General features: G+C 41.3%; 1 protein-coding gene and 1 long non-coding RNA gene across 4 annotated transcripts in view; one reads left to right on the forward strand and one right to left on the reverse strand.

The window, feature by feature from the left end:
• Nucleotides 1-20,608, reverse strand: part of SORCS1 (sortilin related VPS10 domain containing receptor 1) — a 579,121-nt gene that overhangs the window by 354,982 nt on the left and 203,531 nt on the right. For 2 of the 3 annotated variants that reach the window (XM_055560720.1, XM_055560719.1), the window contains exon 2: nucleotides 114-181. In XM_055560720.1, coding sequence (XP_055416695.1) covers nucleotides 114-181 — 68 coding nt within the window. Of the gene's footprint in view, nucleotides 1-113; nucleotides 182-1,263; nucleotides 3,034-20,608 lie in introns of those variants that run through there. The other variant, XM_055560721.1, reaches the window with a different exon arrangement.
• LOC129636964 (uncharacterized) lies at nucleotides 323-1,435 on the forward strand. The gene is made up of 2 exons (XR_008707237.1): nucleotides 323-1,111; nucleotides 1,219-1,435. It is a non-coding gene; the product is annotated as an uncharacterized LOC129636964 (long non-coding RNA).

Below are 20,608 nucleotides of genomic sequence, written 5' to 3' on the forward strand. Positions count from 1 at the left end.
ACGGTACGTATAACCAGAAACCTTCTCACTAGGAAACAGGGGTGAGGAGGGAGCAGCCTGGCTGAGGGCATCATGTTTAAATAACACCGTAACTGTTAGCTCAATTTCCTTACCTCCAAAGCGAGCTCTCGGTGATGCTCCCCAGGTTATAGTCATACAGCTTTGTCAAAATGAGAATCACCTGAAGGCAAAAGAAGACATCACGGTTAGTTTCAAACAATTACAATTTCATAGAACTGAAATGGCCCAAGGGGGGGCTTAGAATTCCTTTAACGGGTGCTTAACATAATTGAATGAATTGTTGCAGCATCCACTTACACTGATTGGGGAAGGGTTTACCAGTGCCTGGGCTTTCCTTGTGGCTCAGCTGGTAAAGAATCTGCCTGCAATGCAGGAGACCTCGGTTCCATCCCTGGGTTGGGAAGATCCCCTGGAGACGGGAAAGGCTACCCACTCCAGTATTCTGGCCTAGAGAATTCCATGGACTGCATAGTCCATGGGGTTGCAAAGAGTTGGACACAACTGAGCAACTTTGACTTCACTTGCCAGTGCCTTCCCTTAAACAGCTAAAACTGGATCCTGGGTCCTAGAGCTTACAGAATTTAGGCATCTCTTTATAAGAAACAAAACACAAAGTCATGAGTTCCAATCTGCACATCCTGGGAAAGGGCCTGTGTACTTAACACTGAAACTTAAGCTTTTTTTGCTTCTCGGCAAATCTTCCTATAATTTTAACTTGTTGCTTTTCTTCAACCTCGTTCAGAGGAACCCAAACAATTTAGCTCATTCTTTCAGAATTCAACACCTCTTAAGCATTTACTAGGAGCCCAGAATTTTGCCTGACACCAGAAAAGAACATAAATACAGATAAGGCCTGGTGGTCTGGGACGCACCAGAACTCACGCCCAACATGGCAGCATCAGAAAGCGGCTGCCTTTGTTGCCTGCAGCCCTGACCTAGCTCCGCCTGGTTAAGTGAAGCATAGGAGTGCCACGACACTGGGAAAGATTCAACAGAGCAGCATGTTTCTAACCATGGATGGTCTCAACCCTTATTTGCTCTCCTGACATAATGAGAAGAGCCTAATAGCTCTGCCTTGTTTTCTGGTGAGGTTCGTATTTCTCTCTTGATAGTCATAACCTAGAACATTCGGCCCAGTCCTGTTGTTTCCAACTTAGCATAAAAATGTTGACATTGATTTTTGGATTTCCTCTGAAGGCCAAGGGATCAGTTGTAGCCACAGTGAGCACAGAACAGTCTAACCTTGAATTCCAAGCCAGCAAGCTCCCAAGGAGCTGCTGAATCCTTCATGGTTCTACTCTGCTAGCACAAGGCTTGCTTTACTGAAGACACAGGCACCAGCGAGAGGATTCTGATCACTTCTTTCACAGCAAGCGAACTGGAACTCCATGCCTTAGGTTTGTTCCAACTTCAAGGGGATGAAGGACCACGGTCACCCCAAAACAGGCACAAATCTGAGGACCTGAGCTCTAAGGCCACCCCTCTCTTTAACCACTGCACAGACTTCCTTCAAGGATCTGTTCAAAACTGACTTTCTTAGCAAAATGTGAGCATGTGCGAGGCGCTGGGTGCCCTATGGGCATGTCAGATGGCAGGCCTGCGGTGGGGGCATATGCTTAACAGATCCGTGTGCCAATTAAGTTGCTCTAAGTGCTAAATTTCAATCACCGCCATCCCAGGAACGCTGATCAGCGACAGCGGGGTGGCTGTTTGTTTGAAGACACAGAGATGTCGTTGCTCTACCTCGGTATGATTTTGCTGAACAGGCCTATAAATCCCCCACCAAGAAAACGGGGGTGTGGGCATAAAGCATTTCTCGGTAGTTGCTCTCTTGATACAAGATGGCAGTAAACTAAATAATGAAGTTCAGCCGGCCACAAACTGCATTTCCCATCCATCTGATGAGGGAAGCCACTGGAGCCCCAGAGAAAGAACCTTTTTAACCCAGCATGTAACAGTGTGGAGCCGCTCACACGCGCACGCAGAAGTTGTTTAAGCGATTCACAGGCAGGTGGGCAGGGAGGTAAAAATCCACTCCCTGATTCTTCTTGCTGGGCTAGTAAAATGAAAATGCCAGTGATACACTCAGGCAGCTTGTCAATACTGCACCAGATGAGGCGTTCTTTATGGCATTTCAAAGCATATCTGCTTGAATCAATCTAATCTTTCGTTTTCAGAATGAAAGCAAGAAAGAAGGGAGAATTGCTAACCTTTAGTTACGCTTCAATCGATTATTTGAACTTTCTTTTCCCCTCTGTTTTTCCCCTTTTCTATCTACATGGATTATTCACCACCTTACTCCTGAATGATGATATGTCATTATATAAGGTTGATTTGTTATTGTTTGTTTTTCTGTTCTGGTTAATTATCAATACTGTTTTATAGAATTAGCATCTGTTAAAGGGCCACAGCCAAAACAACCACCATTAGATGAGTAAAAGAGGTTAACACAATCGTCCATCTATTCTAGTTTTATTGTCTATCATTTATGTGTATTTTTCAAATAAAACAAAAAACACTGGAACCTATTAATCAAGTAAAACATATGTACTTAAAAATACATATAAATGGTCATTTACTTTTATTCATTTGGTAAATAATTTTAATGTACAGATTTAATTCCAAGTTCAATTATATAACATTTAAGTATAAATTCCAGTCAATGTGATCAAGGCTGATTTGATAAATATTGGGTTTAACCAAAAAGTTTGTTAGGGAAAAAGCCAAACCCATGTCCATCGAGTCGGTGATGTCATCCAACCATCTCATCCTCTGTCGTCCCCTTCTCCTCTTGCCTTCAATCTTTCCCAGCATCAGGGTCTTTTCCAATGCGTCAGCTATTCACATGAGGTGGCCAAAGTATTGGAGTTTTAGCTTCAACATCAGTCCTTCCAAAGAACACCCAGGACTGATCTCTTTTAGGATGGACTGGTTGGATCTCCTTGCAGTCCAAGAGACTCTCAAGAGTCTTCTCCAACACCACAGTTCAAAAGCATCAATTTTTCAGCTCTCAGCTTTCTTCACAGTCCAACTCTTATATCCATACATGACCACTGGAAAAACCATAGCCTTGACCAGATGGACCTTTGTTGACAAAATAATGTCTCTGCTTTTTAATATGCTGTCTAGGTTGGTCATAACTTTCCTTCCAAGGAGTAAGTGTCTTTTAATTTCATGGCTGCAGTCACCATCTGCAGTGATTTTGGAGCCCCAAAAAGTAAAGTCAGTCACTGTTTCCACTGTTTCCCCATCTATTTGCCATGAAGTGATGGGACCAGATGCCATGATCTTCGTTTTCTGAATGTTGAGCTTTAAGCCAACTTTTTCACTATCCTCTTTCACTTTCATCAAGAGGCTCTTCAGTTCTTCTTCACTTTCTGCCATAAGGGTGGTGTCATCTGCATATCTGAGGTTATTGATATTTCTCCCGGCAATCTTGATTCCAGCTTGTGCTTCTTCCAGCCCAACGTTTCTCATGATGTACTCTAAAGTTTAATAAGCAGGGTGACAACATACAGCCTTGACGTGCTCCTTTTCCTATTTGGAACCAGTCTGTTGTTCCATGTCCAGTTCTAACTGTTGCTTCCTGACCTGTATACAGGTTTCTCAAGAGGCAGGTCAGGTGGTCTGGTATTCCCATCTCTTTCAAAATGTTCCACAGTTTATTGTGATCCACACAGTCAAAGGCTTTGGCATAGTCAATAAAGCAGAAATAGATGCTTTTTCGGAACTCTCTTGTGTGGCCTCTCCTAATTATTTTACTTATGAGTAGCAACGCAGTAGGTAGCAGCAGTGGACTAAGACGCTTTCCTGAAGGAGTTTAGTAAGCTTTCTATTCTTCTTAAACTATGAATTTAGGGTAGCTCTTAGGCTTCCCAGTTGGAGCTAATGGTAAAGAACCTGCCTGCCAATGCAGGAGACCCAGGTTCGATCCCTGGGTCAGGAATATGCCCTGGAGAAGGGTATGGCAACCCCCCTCAGTATTTTTACTTAGAGAATCCCATGAACAGAGCAGTCTGGTGGGCTACAGTCCATGGCATCACAAGAGTCACACACAACTGAAATGACAGCATGCTGCATGCTGTGAGAGCCAGTGGACACTTAGGGAGATCTGAGTCCCACTAGGACACCTGGCCTGGCCACTGACCTTCACCTCATCTCTCCCTCATCCCTAGGAAATCTTAGAATTTCTAAGTAGGACATGTGTCCTCATTTTTTCATTTTTCAGTTATGAATGCTTTTTAATCTTTTTTTTTTTTCCTTGCTCTGTGTCCAACTGTGGAGGTAGAATCTAATCATAAGAGAAACAAAACTGTGCCCTGGGCTTCTTGATAGCGAGCACTTTGAATACAGGATCCTAAAGTCTTTTCATTCCTGAGGGTCTATAGTTCCAAATCCTGAATAATGAAGAGGGTAACAGGGGTCCTAGTCTATAAAACAAGACATTTTCCTGTGTAATGTTCTCAGTCATCAGTGATTCAGGGTTCTGCCTTTGTACAGCACAAGGAGACTCCACAAGAACTCAGTCTTGTCAGAGCTTATAACCCTGCTCTCCTGAAGGAGGCTTCATTCACTTCTGAATGAGCGCTGGCAAAACCACACGGGTGATGTTAGCAGGCTGGTTCAGGGGCTGAAGCTGGTTACCTGCATTCTTCCTTAACTGGCCTCATGTAGGCCCTGGTGTCCCCTCATCACCCAGTCATACATGACCCCTTTCTGCTCCCTGCACCACCCTGCCAGACACGTTAGGTTGGATGTTTTTAAAGATGTGTATGGAAGTGAATATGGGGACAGGATAATCAGGGTCCCAAAGAGATGTGGAATAATCTATCACAGGGATAGCACAGTTGGATAAAATGTAAGAGGAATATTCAACAGCCAGAAAGTTGTTTTGTTTTTGGTTGTTTTCCTTGTACTCCAATTTTAAGGAAAGCAAGAAAACTCACAACACTGGTTTTCCTAAAACATGCATGCTCTGGAGTGTGTGTTTGGCTCAGAAAGCCTTTATTCAACTTTCCAACTTAAACAGAGGTTCTCATTCTTTTAAGGAGCCATGAATTCTTTACGAATCTGATCTAATAAAAGCTATGAGCATAAAACAATGAATATACCATTAACGATTCCCCTGATCTCCTGAATCCTACGGGGATCATGAATTCAAGGATAAGAACTTTCTATAATTTCCAGAAAATGGAAGCTTTGTTCAGAAGAAAGAACTTTCAGCTGTAAAATTCTACATATTTAATTCAATAAACATTTATTATGCCTTCTTAAGAAGCAGGGATAAAAAATGTGTGCTATGAAGACTCAATGAGGGATGAGACTCAGTACCAGTTTCTGGAAACTCACAGTCTAGTAGAGAGGCTGAGCTGTACAAAGATGGTTAAAAATAAGGAAGGAAAGGTATGCAGCAGGAGAAAAACGTGCATATCTTTTAGAGGGCAATAAAGAAAAGTATCATCAAGAACAGTATCTTATAAAGGAGGCATTCAGGTTAGATCCAGAAGGCCATGTGTGATTCTAATGGAGTCAAGGGGCTACCTGGATGATATTCTAAGGGAAGGGAGCATGAGAGCAGGGGCCCAGAGAGGAGAAAGCTCACACTGCAAGAGAAAGAGAGCAGGTCCCCAGGCTTAGCTCAAGCTTAGATTATGGGCTGCTGCTGCTGTTGCTGCTGCTGCTAAGTTGCTTCAGTCATGTTCAACTCTGTGTGACCCCATAGACAGCAGCCCACCAGGCTCCCCTGCCCCTGAGATTCTCCAGGCAAGAACACTGGAGTGGGTTGCCATTGCCTTCTCCAATGCGTGAAAGTGAAAAGTGAAAGGGAAGCTGCTCAGTTGTGTCTGACTCTTAGCGATCCCATGGACTGCAGCCTTCCAGGCTCCTCCATCCATGGGATCCCATTGCCTTCTCCGAGATTATGGGCAGGGACACACAAATGTCAGAACAGGGAGGTACATTTGGCTCTATTGCGATTGGCCTTAATATCAGGATGGCAGTGTGCTTTGCTGAAAAGAACAAAGGCCTAGGAATCAGAAGAAGACCAGATTTTGATTCTTGGTTTAGCCACCATATTTTGTTAGTATAACTTTAATGTAAGAAGCAGAGTATTAAAAATGACTCAAATGATATGGATGTATTATCTCATGCAACAAGCGGTCCAGGGTTCATGGGGTTCCAAGACTAAGTTAGTCTAACAATGTCATCAAGGACTCAAGTGATACACATATTTCCTCTCTGACAGTGTCAGCACTGGGTGCTACCTGCCCTCGTGTTTGCAAGGAGGCTCTGACATTTCTCTGCATCATGTGCAGACATAGTTACTTCCAGCAAAGGAAAAAGAGCCTCCAGCGTATATGTGCTTGTTTTGTTTTTACTTATAAAGGCAACACTTTCCCCAAAGCCCCAACAGCAAAATCTGCAGTTTCTGTGACCAGGATTCAGCCACATGCACACAGAGTACATGCAATAAAAACAGAGAAAGCAAGGTGGGCTCTGCCAGCAAAGAAAATGTGGGGAGTGTCCACTACAACCAGTACTATCTGCCACTGCTTGACCTTGAATAAAGCCCTTAAATGCTGAACTGACTTCTCTTATTTAAACAAATAGCAGAAAAAAATAAGGACATAATGTTATCTTTTTTTTTTTCTTGTAGAGTTATGGGAAGTAAACAGTAGAAAGTGGGAAAACTCTGCAAATGTTAAAAGTCCTACGCAAATATAAGCAATTGCTATTATTAATAACATCTAGCATTTCTTGGTTTCCTACTTTTTGTGCTGGACAAATTCTATTATTAAGGGCATTTCAACTAATTATATGATTTGCTTTTTTCTGATGAGAAAAGCGAGGCATGCAGAGGCTAAAAAACTTAAATTACTCAGCTAGTAAGTGGGGGAGAAGGTAATGGTAACCCACTCTAGTATTCTTGCCTGGAAAATCCCATGGATGGAGGAGCCTGGTGGGCTGCAGTTCATGGGGTCGCTAAGAGTCGGACATGACTGAGCGACTTCACTTTAACTTTTCACTTTCCTGCATTGGAGAAGGAAATGGCAACCCACTCCAGTGTTCTTGCCTAGAGAATCCCAGGGACGGGGGAGCCTGGTGGGCTGCCGTCTCTGGGGTCACATGGAGTCGGACACGACTGAAGCGACTTAGCAGCAGCAGTAAGTGGGGGACAAGTTTAACTCACATTAGATTCTTAATCACTGTGCTTACCTCTCCCTATGGTATATTGCTTAATATGCATATGATTGATCATAGTGGCAAAACAGAACCACTGAAGTATCTTCACTTTACCTTCGATTCAATAGTACTGAAGTCCTGTTACCTATCAGATGTTATGGGGCTAAACACCAACTCCTCTCTTGTTCTGCCTTCTGCCAAAAATCCCTAGGATATTTTTTCCTTATAATGGAGTAACATGAGTTTTACCTTTGTACTCACCTCAGATCAATGGCATTTTTTTCATTTTTAAATTTTTTAAAAAATTGTTGAATCCTGGAAATCCTTTGTCGAAGAGCTGATCCTTCCACTGACCTCACAATAGAATTTGGCTGTTCCCAGATTAGGTATTCCTGATAGTGAATGTACACATATCTCACTGCAAATTTCAACAGACTGTTTCATAATATCAACATTTTCAGAAGATTTATGTAAATGTATACTTGTGTTCCATTTGAGCTATCAAAGGGCAAAGAAATCAATAACTGCTAATAACCTAGATTAAGAAGCCCCAGAGGGAAGTTCAAAGGTTGGTATGATGCCCCCACACACTCACAACCACACATTGAAGTCATCAGACGGAAGTAATCCAGTACACACAAACATAATTTGAAATGAAAAACCAGTAGAAAGAGTGAGATGAATGTGGGGTGCAGGGCCAGCTAGAAAGCTGTTAGTAGATTTTTGCCCCTGGAAAGTTCTTAATCCCCAAGTAACCTTCCAGTTTTATAGAAGCCTGCACATCATTTAGTGTAATGTTTATTCATATGATATCCTCTACAGGGCACTAAAATGGTCTGAGTCAGTCACTGGATCCCTCCCCGGGGAACTTAAAAGATAAGACAGACAACAGAGATGTAGACACAAAGAGGGCATGCAGATAATCTAGTCAACACTAGACACAGGGCAAATTGTAATGCAGAAGGTTTCACAGAAAGTGGAACAATCTTTAGTAAAATTTGCTATGTGTCCTTCTTCTGAGTCTGTTTCCCAGTAGGGGTCATTTGCGGCTAATATGAAAGGCTGGTCCAGGAGCTGTGGGCCATTGTCTCAGTAGTTTGCATGTGAGAAAAACTGTAAATCTCACTGGAGGACTGATGCTGAAGCTGAAGCTCCAATACTTTGGCCACCTGATACAAAGACCCAACTCACTGGAAAAGACCTTGATGCTGGGAAAGACTGAAGGCAGGAGGAGAAGGGGGCGGCTGAGGATGAGATGGTTGGGTCGCATCGCTGACTCAATGGACATGAGTTTGAGCAAACTCAGGGAGATAGTGGGGGACAGAGAAGCCTAACATGCTGCAGTTCATGCGGTCACAAAGAGTCAGATAAGATTTAACGATGGAACAATATTGGAGGCAACTTGTATCTCTTGCCCCCTATCTAGAGAAAGTCAAGTTTTCTCCTATTAGTAATAAGCCTAGAGCCAGGTCATTGTATTTCACAAACAAACCCAAGATCCTTAAACGCACCAGACCTAAGTTGCTTTTGAATGGAAATCTTGAAAACAGAAACTTTGATCATCAACTTGCTTTTCTGTTTCCCATTGATCATCAACTTGCTTTTCTGTTTCCCAAAGTGAGGGATGCTATCAATTTGAAAAAAAAAAAAAAAAAAAAAAAGGCACTCCCTTCAAAATCTATTTATCTTAGAACGCCAAACCAAAACAGACTGACTGAGCTATGTGATTCTAATACTTTTTTTTTTCTTTCCTTCTCCTTCTCTTCTTCTTTGAATAATGAAAAAGAAGATAATTTTCCAAACATAGATCCATATCTAGTAGATAATGTTGGCCATTCTATACTCTCCTTCCTTTATTTAAATTACTCTGCCCAAAATGATACTCCATTTTAATTGTCTGCATTATAGCAGAGGAAGTAGGGAGATGCTAAATTAAATGATGTATTTTTTCAAGAAGAGCCAGATGTCAGCACCAATGTCATCCTGGAAGAGTATTGAGATAAAATGGTTGCACAAAATATGAGGAAATGCATATTCAAGGCAAAATCTCACTATATAGGGAAATAGAAAATATTAAAATGATAGTAAAATAGAAATATTAAAAAGAAACAGAAACCTAAAGCCAAAGTCTCAAGACATGAAAGCAAATGAAGCTAGAGCATAGGTGGAGAGAAGCTGGCAGCTAAGTGGGTGGTCTGGACCGCTAGAACAAAGAACCTACTGGAAATGTCCTCTGCAAGTCCACTGTTTCATAAAGAAACAAACTATATACTGTGTTCTCCTCGTTCTCCTTTTAGGGCTTAGAAAGGAATGGAGATGATATCCAAACCATTCTCCCCTGAGTTAGGCTCTATTCAAATTAGGTTACCTGGTACTTTGCATAGAAACATACATAATGCAGAGAACTGTTAATTCAGAATTTCAAAACAATAAAATGAAAGAGAAATAACCTTCCATATACTGAAGTAAAAGGGGTACAAACCTGAGTCTGAGTAGGAGGGAAAGAGGGGGGATGTGAATAATGGAGATATTCCTTTTCAACTTCTCTGAGGTGCTGATCTGAGAAAGATAGATCTGCAAGCTCTCAAATCACTGTCTGAAGTAGAGATGCTATCTAAATATTAAGCCTCTTCCTATGTGAGAACCCACACGCAAGGTGAACGCACCATTAAATAGCAAACAGCGTGTTAACAATGAGGGGCCCTTCTGTTCATGTTTCCTTATATTTAGCTTCGAAAGAAAAAAACAAAGCAAGACTTTCCCTTTCTACTTCTCTATCTTTGGTTTTATACAGTTATTCCTGGGTCTGAAGAGGTGAACTCATTTCTTTTTTTTTTTTTTTTTAACATCACTTTTCAAGGTTAAGACAACACACAGAAAGCTAATTAACAGATATGCATATTATGGTGATCCAAGCATCAGAATATGAATTTTAGTAAGTTAATAGAATGAAAATGAAAAGAAAAAGTAACTTCTCCTTTTTTTTTTTTAAAAAATTTTCTCATTTAATATCCACTACAACTAACCAAGGCAACATTCTTAACTCACTGGACCGTGAGAGATAGTTCAAACAAGTTAAATTCAAATGTTTTCCTTTACTATGGGAAAGTTTTAAAGTGGACCAGAAATGAAGAGAGGTAAATAAACAATAAGCACTGACATCTCTATGAGCAGGTTTTTTATCCGCCTTATCTGAGTGCTAATGTGTGGTGAGACACAATTTGCCTAAAAGGAAATTCAGAGCTTTAAAAAAGCTGACTTAAAAGTGAAATTCAAATAACATCTTGAAATCCCAAGCCAAATACCTTAATAAATAATCAGGGTTTCTGTTGGAGGAAAAATCCTATAGAAGTCAAGAGATCTTTATATGTTCCTTGTCATTTACACATGGAATCAAAATGCTTCTACAAGATTCTAATTCTAATCCTCTACAAGGGCATCTAGATGGCCAGTGGGTGGTTATAAAAAAAATAGCATTTTGCCACTCTTTGAAAAGAAACAGGACAAAATTGGAAGGAAGGGACTGGAAAGATCTAATTTCAACCACCTCATTTGACAAATGCAGTAGGTTACACTTTTAGAAGAACCAGTTTTTGAACAGGAGTTTCTGAGAGTAAAGAAGAGTCTTAACAAACCATATGCTAATTTGGGGTGTGAAGCAGGGGCTCCTAAGTCTAGGAGGAAGGACTGGATTGAGACAGTTCTGAGCCGGGAGAGATGGAAGGGCTAACACAAATTGGTAGGACCAAGCATAGACCCAGGTCTTCTGAGGATGAAAGTCACGCAACTTGACGGGGCCTCACTTTAAGAAAAGTAATACAGAATTGTTAATAAAATGAGATTTAACAGTCAATGTTTATCAGAATGACAAATTAGATGACAACAAATTACCAGTGCGTTAAAGATTTGCATATTTTTATTCTGAGATACCTTTAGGCAGTTTGGTAGAAAATGAGGAAATAGGAATGTCTTCTGATTTCAACCTAACTTCCCCTCTCCACCTGCAACAATCTACAACTCCCTCAAACTGCCAACACTCACAGGAGCCATGCCTATGAAGGCTGTGAATCTTAAGCTTCCTTAACTGCACTGTAAATCCACCTTTAAGTAGAATTCCATACTGTTAGTTGCTCAGTCATGTCCAACTCTTTGTGACACCATGGACTGTAGCCTGCCAAGCTACTCTGTCCATTGAATTCTCCAGGCAAGAATACTGGAGTGTGTTACCATTTCCTTCTCCAAGGGATCTTCCTGACCCAGGGGTTGAACCCGTGTCTCCCGCATTTTGGGGAGATTCCCTGTCTGAGCCACCAGGGAAGGCCTACTAGATTCCACACTAGATGCTCATTAAATCTTTTCAATTGAGTTCTCCATTTCAGTAGTTCTGGGTATGAAACAGGAGATACAGACTAGAGTCTGATCTCTGCTGATAACACAATGTGACACTGAGGAAGCCAAGGTACCACTTTGGGCTTCAGTTTCCTCCATGGTTACACTAAAAGCATGTGAGGTCTGCTCACATTATAATAACATCTAATGCCAGTTTTCATTCCAATCCCAAAGAAAGGCAATGCCAAAGAATGCTCAAACTACCGCACAATTCCACTCATCTCACACGCTAGTAAAGTAATGCTCAAAATTCTCCAAGCCAGGCTTCAGCAGTACATGAACCGTGAACTTCCACATGTTCAAGCTGGTTTTAGAAAAGGCGGAGGAGCCAGAGATCAAATTGCCAACATCCACTGGATCATCGAAAAAGCAAGAGAGTTACAGGAAAACATCTATTTCTGCTTTACTGACTATGCCAAAGCCTTTGACTGTGTGGATCACAATAAACTGTGGAAAATTCTGAAAGAGATGGGAATACCAGACACCTGACCTGCTTCTTGAGACACTTATATGCAGGTCAGGAAGCAACAGTTAGAACTGCACATGGAACAACAGACTGGTTCCAAATAGGAAAAGGAGCACGTCAAGGCTGTATATTGTCACCCTGCTTATTTAACTTCTATGCAGAGTACATCATGAGAAACATTGGGCTGGGAGAAGCACAAGCTGGAATCAAGATTGCCGGGAGAAATATCAATAACCTCAGATATGCAGATGACACCACCCTTATGGCAGAAAGTGAAGAGGAACTAAAAACCCTCTTGATGAAGGTGAAAGAGGAGACTGAAAAAGTTGGCTTAAAGCTCAACATTCAGAAAACAAAGATCATGGCATCTGGTCCCATCACTTCATGGCAAATAGATGGGGAAACAGTGGAACCAGTGTCAGACTTCATTTTTCTGGGCTCCAAAATCGCTGCAGATGGTGATTGCAGCCATGAAATTAAAAGACGCTTACTACAACAACCTAGATAGCATATTCAAAATCAGAGATATTACTTTCCCAACAAAGGTCTGTCTAGCTAAGGCTATAGTTTTTCCAGTAGTCATGTATGGATGTGAGAGTTGGACTATAGAGAAAACTGAGCGCCGAAGAATTGATGCTTTTGAACTGTGGTGTTGGAGAAGACTCTTGAGAGTCCCTTGGACTGCGAGGAGATCCAACAAGTCCATTCTAAAGGAGATCAGTCCTGGGTGTTCATTGGAAGGACTGATGCTAAAGCTGAAGCTCCAATACTTTGGTAACCTCATGTGAAGAGCTGGCTCATTGGAAAAGACCCTGATGCTGGGAGGGATTGGGGGCAGGAGGAGAAGGGGACGACAGAGGATGAGATGGCTAGATGGCATCACTGACTCGATGGACATGAGTTTGAGTGAACTCTGGGAATTGGTCATGGACAGGGAGGCCTGGCATGCTGTGATTCATGGGGTTACAAAGAGTCAGACACAAACTGAACTGAATGCCCATTCAGTGCTCAATCTTCAAGGTCACCAGGCTTATTAGCAAGTGCCACTGTCATTGCTAAAGCTTGAGTTCTGAGTCTTCCCTGATGCCATTCCTCTCTTTTCTCCCCAAACTGAAATCAATCACTAAGTCTTACAAACCTCTGCCCTCTAATCTCACTTGAGCCTGGTCTAGCCCAACGCAATGCCTGAGACATCTCTGCCAGGATCTCATCTTGCTTCCCTCAAGCCACCCTCTGTGCTGCTACCACTATAATCTCTTTGAAAATAGCAATCTAGTTATCTTTTCCCTCTCTTTAGAGCACTTCTATGGCCCCCCACAGATTTTAGAGTTTAAATTTCATATGACCTACAAGGCCAAGCATGACCTGCCTCTTAACACTCACATTCAAATCAACATCATATTAATGCCTCCTTAGACACAGCAGTCTCCTGCTGACCTAAAGAACATCAATATTTGTTGATAGTCTGACTGACTGTAGTGATATTGGTGATGGACTTTTCCAGGCATAGAAAACATGTTCCAGTTACATGAGCAATTATTGCAGCAAGCCTCTGGAACAGAGTGGGCTGAAAAAACCTGAGTAATTGCAACACAAGAGCACTGCTGTTTCATGAAATTCCAATTTTAGGAAAGACATTCCAAACACTTTGGATCCATTTAGAAGTCCAAGCTGATTAAAGGATTAAATGCTACAGATAACGCAATGCTGTGTATCTCTTTTGGGACGGGTGAGTAGTTGTAAAACATGTCTATGATCGAATCAAAAGATTTATTGATTTTCCTGTCCTTTCATTCAAAAGTATTAGCTTTCATGCACAGACCTGTGAGATACCTGAAGGTTGGCCAGGACACTGCATAGGCCCAATTCCCATTCTGTGAATTTCTTCTGTCTAAGAAAGGACAGCCCTGGGTATGTGTAAATATGTCAGTGTTCAGATCGGAAATCAAAGTCTGAATGCTAGGACTTTCAATAATTTCCTATGGGCCTCTCAAAGCTTCCTCTGTACAACAGGGACAAAGTCAAGTAAAGTCTGAATAGGTGGCAGGGTAGAGACACAAACTTAGAAGTTGAGAAGGACTGATTTTGGTTAAGGAGCCAATTTTAATTCCTTTTATGACTTTAGTTAATTTTTAAATTTTTTTCTTATCCTTTTTCTTATTAAATAGGATTGATAAAATTAGAAGGCTAGTGTACTACAGTCCATGGGGTCACAAAGAGTTGTATATGACTGAGCAACTGAAAAACAACAGAATTAGAATTGCTTTTTCTAACTGAACTATTATCACCAGTTTACTATCTTATTGAGTACTTAAGAAGAAAAATCTGTCACTCTGCTAAGCATTTGGAATAACATAATATATATTCATTTTTAAATATCCTGTGAAGCCAATATGTCTTCCTTTCTTTTTATGGTCTCTTTTCAGAAAAAAGATTATAGAAACTTTAAGGAATTTGCCTAATATCAGGTAGTACATAAGTAGGAAAGTTGGGATTTAAACTCAAACAAACTGAGACCAAAGCTCAGGTCCTTCACAATTAATATCATGCTACATAGCCTCTTTATTTGGCATAGTCAATAAATCATAAATAGATGTTTTTCTGGAACTCACTTGCTTTTTCCATGATCCAGAGGGTATTGGAAATTTGATCTGTGGTTCCTCTGCCTTTTATAAAACCAGCTTGAATATTTGGAAGTTCAAAGTTCATGTATTGCTGAAGCCTGACTTGGAGAATTTTGAACATTACTTTACTAGCGTGTGAGATGAGTGCAAATTGTGCAGTAGTTGGAGCATTCTTTGGCATTGCCTTTCTTTGGGATTGGAATGAAAACTGACCTTTTCCAGTCCTGTGGCCACTGCTGAGTTTTCCAAATTTGCTGGCATATTGAGTGCAGCACTTTCACAGCATCATCTTTCAGGATTTGAAATAGCTCAACTGGAATTCCATCACCTTCACTAGCTTTGTTCATAGTGATGCTTCCTAAGGCCCACTTGACTTCACATTACAGGACGTCTGGCTCTAGTGAGTGATCACACCATTGTGATTATCTTGGTCTTGAAGATCTTTTTTGTATAGTTCTTCTGTGTATTCTTGCCACCTCTTCTTAATATCTTCTGCTTCTGTTAGGTCCATACCATTTCTGTCTTTTATCGAGCCCATCTTCACATGAAATGTTCCCTTGGTATCTCTAATTTTCTTGAAGAGATCTCTAGTCTTTCCCATTCTGTTCTTTTCCTCTATTTCTTTGCATTGATCGCTGAGGAAGGCTTTCTTATCTCTCCTTGCTATTCTTTGGAACTCTGTATTCAGATGCTTATATCTTTCCTTTTCTCTTTTCACTTCTCTTCTTTTCACAGCTATTTGTAAGGCCTCCTTAGACAGCCATTTTGCTTTTTTGCATTTCTTTTCCATGAGGATGGTCTTGATCTCTGTCTCCTATACAATGTCATGAACCTCTGTCCATAGTTCATCAGGCACTCTATCTATCAGATCTAGTCCCTTAAATCTATTTCTCACTTCCACTGTATAATCATAAAAGATTTTATTTAGGTCATACCTGAATTTTCTAGTGGTTTTCCCTACTTTCTTCAATTTATTGACTATGCCAAAGCCTCTGACTGTGTGGATCACAATAAACTGTGGAAAATTCTGAAAGAGATGGGAATACCAGACCACCTGACCTGCCTCTTGAGAAATCTGTATGCAGGTCAGGAAGCAACAGTTAGAACTGGACATGGAACAACAGACTGGTTCCAAATAGGAAAAGGAGTACGTCAAGGCTGTATATTGTCACCCAGCTTATTTAACTTCTATGCAGGGTACATCATGAGAAATGCTGGGCTGGAAGAAGCACAGGCTGGAATCAAGATTGCCGGGAGAAATATCAATAACCTCAGATACGCAGATGACACCACCCTTATGGCAGAAAGTGAAGAGGAACTAAAAAGGCTCTTGATGAAAGTGAAAGAGGAGAGTGAAAAAGTTGGCTTAAAGCTCAACATTCAGAAAATGAAGATCATGGGATCTGGTCCCATCACTTCATGGCAAATAGATGGGGAAACAGTGGAAACAGTGTCAGACTTCATTTTTCTGGGCTCCAAAATCACTGCAGATGGTGACTGCAGCCATGAAATTAAAAGACGCTTACTCCTTGGAAGGAAAGTTATGTCCAACCTAGATAGCATATTCAAAAGCAGAGTCATTACTTTGCCAACAAAGGTCCATCTAGTCAAGGCTATGGTTTTCCCAGTAGTCATGTATGGATGTGAGAGTTGGACTGTGAAGAAGGCTGAGAGCCGAAAAATTGATGCTTTTGAACTGTGGTGTTGGAGAAGACTCTTGAGAGTCCCTTAGACTGCAAGGAGATCCAACCAGTCCATCCTAAAGGAGATCAGTCCTGGGTGTTCATTGGAAGGACTCATGCTAAAGCTGAAACTCCAGTACTTTGGCCACCTGATGCAAAGAGTTGACTCTATGGAAAAGACTCTGATGTTGGGAGGGATTGGGGGCAGGAGGAGAAGGGGACGACAGAGGATGAGATAGCTGGATGGCATCACCAACTCGATGGGCATGAGTTTGAGTGAACTCCGGGAGTTGGTGTCTGACAGGGAGGCCTGGCGTGCTGTGATTCATGGGGTCTCAAAGAGTCGGACACAACTGAGCAACTGAACTGAACTGAATATAGCCTCTTTCTATTCACCTACTACTGTGGGCTAGAATCCCTTAGAAGAAATGGAGTAGCCATCATGGTCAACAAAAAGAGTCTGAAATGCAGTACTTGGATGAAGTGTCAAAAATGAGAATGATCTCTGTCAGTTTCCAAGGCAAATCATTCAATATTACAATAATCCAAGTCTATGCCCTGACCAGTAATCCTGAAGGAGCTGAACTTGAATGGTTCTATGAAGACCTACAAGATCTTCTAGAACTAACACCCAAAAAAGATGTCCTTTTCATTATAGGAGACTGGAATGCAAACATAGGAAGTTAAGAAATACTTGGTGTAACAAGCAAATTTGGCCTTGGAGTACAGAATGAAGCAGGGCAAAGGCTAATAGAATTTTGCCAAGAGAACGCACTGGTCATAGCAAACACCCTCTTCCAACAACACAAGAGAAGACTCTATACATGGACATCACCAGATGATCAATACCGAAATCAGATTGATTATACTCTTTGCAACCAAAGATGGAGAAGCTCTATACAGTCAGCAAAAACAAGCCCGGGAGCTGACTGTCTCAGATCATGAACTCCTTATTACCAAAATCAGATGTAAATTGAAGAAAGTAGGGAAAATGACTTAATCATTCAGGTATGACTTAAATCAAATCCCTTAGGATTATACAGTGGAAGTGACAAATAGATTCAAGTGATTAGATATGATAGACAGAGTGCCTGAAGAAGTATGGACAGAGGTTCATGACACTGTACAGGAGACTGGGTTCAGACCATCCCCAAGAAAAAGAAATGCAAAAAGGCAAAATGGTTGTCTGAGGATGCCTTACAAATAGCTGTGAAAAGAAGAGAAGCAAAAGGCAAAGGAGAAAAATAAAGATATGCCCATTTGAATGCAGAATTCCGAAGAATAGCAAGGAGAGATAAGAAAGCCTTCCTCAATGATCAATGCAAAGAAATAGAGGAAAACAATAGAATGCAAAAGACTAGAGATCTCTTCAAGAAAGTTAGAGATACCAAGGGAACATTTCCTGCAAAGATGGGCTCAATAAAGGACAGAAATGGTATGGACCTAACAGAAGCAGAAGATATTAAGAAGAAGTGGCAAGAATACACAGAAGAACTATACAAAAAAGATCTTCATGACCCAGATAATCACGATGGTGTGATCACTCACTTAGAGCCAGACATCCTGGAATGTGAAGTCAAGTGGGCCTTAGAAAGCATCACTATGAACAAAGCTAGTGAAGGTGATGGAATTCCAGTTGAGCTATTTCAAATCCTGAAAGATGATGCTGTGAAAGTGCTGCACTCAATATGCCAGCAAATTTGGAAAACTCAGCAGTGGCCACAGGACTGGAAAAGGTCAGTTTTCATTCCAATCCCAAAGAAAGTCAAAGACAAACAATGCTCCAACTACTGCACAATTGCACTCATCTTAAATGCTAGCAAAATAATGCTCAAAATTCTCCAAGACAGGCTTCAGCAATATGTGAACCATGAGCTTCCAGATGTTCAATCTGGTTTTAGAAAAGGCAGAGGAACCAGAGATCAAATTCCAAACATCCATCAGATCATCAAAAAAGCAAGAGAGTTACAGAAAAGCACCTACTTCTGCTTTAATTACTATGCCAAAGCCTTTGACTGTGTGGAAAATTCTGAAAGAGATGGGAATACCAGACCACCTGACCTGCCTCCTGAGAAATCTGTAGGCATGTCAAGAAGCAACAGTCAGAACTGGACAGAGAACAACAGATTGGTTCCAAATTGGGAAAAGAGTACGTCAAGGCTGTATTTTGTCATCCTGCTTATTTAACTTATATACAGAGTACATCATGTGAAATGTTGGGCTGGATGAAGCACAGGCTGGAATCAAGATTGCCGGGAGAAATATCAATAACCTCAGATACGCAGATGACACCACAGTTATGGGAGAAAGTGAAGAAGAACTAAAAAGCCCCTTGATGAAAGTGAAAGAAGGGAGTGAAAAAGTTGGCTTAAGGCTCAACATTCAGAAAACTAAGATCATGGCATCTGGTTCCATCACTTCATGGCAAATATATGGGGAAAAAATGGAAACAGTGACAGACTTTACTTTTGGGGAATCCAAAATCACTGACTGAAGCCATGAAATTAAAAGATGCTTGCTCCTTGGAAGAAAAGCTATGATCAACATAGTCAGCATATTAAAAAGCAGAGACACTACCTTGCCAAAAAAGGTCCATCTAGTCAAAGCTATGGTTTTTCCAGTAGTCATGTATAGATGTGAAAGTTGGACTATAAAGAAAGCTGAGTGCCAAGAATTGATGTTTTGAACTGTGGTGTTGGAGAAGTTCCTTGGACCGCAAGGAGACCCAACCAGTTCATCCTAAAGGAAATCAGTTCTGAATATTCATTGGAAGGACTGATGCTGAACCTGAAACTCCAATACTTTGGCTACCTGATGTGAATCGCTGACTCATTGGAAAAGACCCTGATTCTGGGAAAGATCGAAGGTGGGAGGAGAAGGGGAAAATAGGATGAGATGTTTGGATGGCATCACCAACTGGATGGACATGAGTTTGAGTAAGCTCTGGGAGTTGGTAATGGACAAGGAAGCCTGGCGTACTGCAGTCCATGGGGTCACAAAGAGTTGGACACGACTGAGCGACTGAACTGAACTGAACATGGTGTCTTTAGCATGGAAAGAAGCAGCTTTAAAGTTTCAAAGATTATACTTCTTGCTTTTAATTAGTCTGAGACTAAGCTCTGTCTGTGTTTATGCATGTTGGTTCTATCTATCTATCTATGTATCCATCCATCCATGCATCCATCCATTCATTCAACTCTTTCTCTAGGCACTGACTACAATGTGTTTTTCTTCTTCTATGTGCTATCACGGATGCAAAAATAAGAAACAGGTACTTGCTCTCATTACACATTAAGGCCACAGGAGAGAGAGATATGCCAGGTTAGAATTGAATGCTTTGGGAACTAAGCACCGTGGCAATAAAGAGAAAGGAACAGTCTCTAGCTAGATGTAAATGGGATCTTTCTAAGCTCTTACAAGCCGGGTGCTTCACACACTACACAAATTCACTTTGCAACCCTAGGGTGATGGTTTTAGTTATTCTCACATAGGAGATGGGATGGGATGGGACTTGAGTCACACATATTTACGCCTTGATCTTCCTGGCTTTTGATCTAGAGCCAGGGGACTTGATGGATGAGCTCTTTCAGCATCCTAAGCAGAGGGATCAATTTAGCATCTCACTCACTGAACCTCTCTGGATTTCACAGGCTGGAAAGACACAGTTCTTACCGATCAGCAGGGATAAAACAAGGAGGTCTCATAGTCGGACAAGATGAAACAGACTCCCCCTAGATCTACAACAAGACCAGCCATCTGCTACTCTGATAATGAAGACTTCATAAACTGAAAGTCACTCAAATGTCCAACACAGGAAATGAGACCTCAGTAAAGAAGAATAAGTAAAGCCTAAAAAAATGGTATCTCTATTCCACAGGGGAAATCAGTTGCACAAATGGAAAAGTATATCACTGCTGCTTCCCTTACTTTTCAATGCTTTAATCCTAAATCAAGACAAACGGTGAGATTTAGAAACCCAGCACCCAGTGTTGGAACAGACCCTGATGTTGGGAAAGATTGAGGGTAGGAGAAGGGGGCAACAGAAGATGAGATGGTTGGATGGCATCATCAACTCAATGGACATAAGTCTGGACAAACACCAGGAGATACTGAAGGACAGGGAAGCCTGACATGCTGCAGTCCATGGGGTCGCAAAGAGTTGGACATGACTGAGTGACTGAACAACACCACCACCCAACACCCAATGTACCAGAGGGAATGCAAATCTCCCAGGAAAGAACCAG

Source organism: Bubalus kerabau, chromosome 22 (genome assembly GCF_029407905.1).
Source record: "Bubalus kerabau isolate K-KA32 ecotype Philippines breed swamp buffalo chromosome 22, PCC_UOA_SB_1v2, whole genome shotgun sequence".
Lineage (NCBI taxonomy): Eukaryota > Metazoa > Chordata > Mammalia > Artiodactyla > Bovidae > Bubalus > Bubalus kerabau.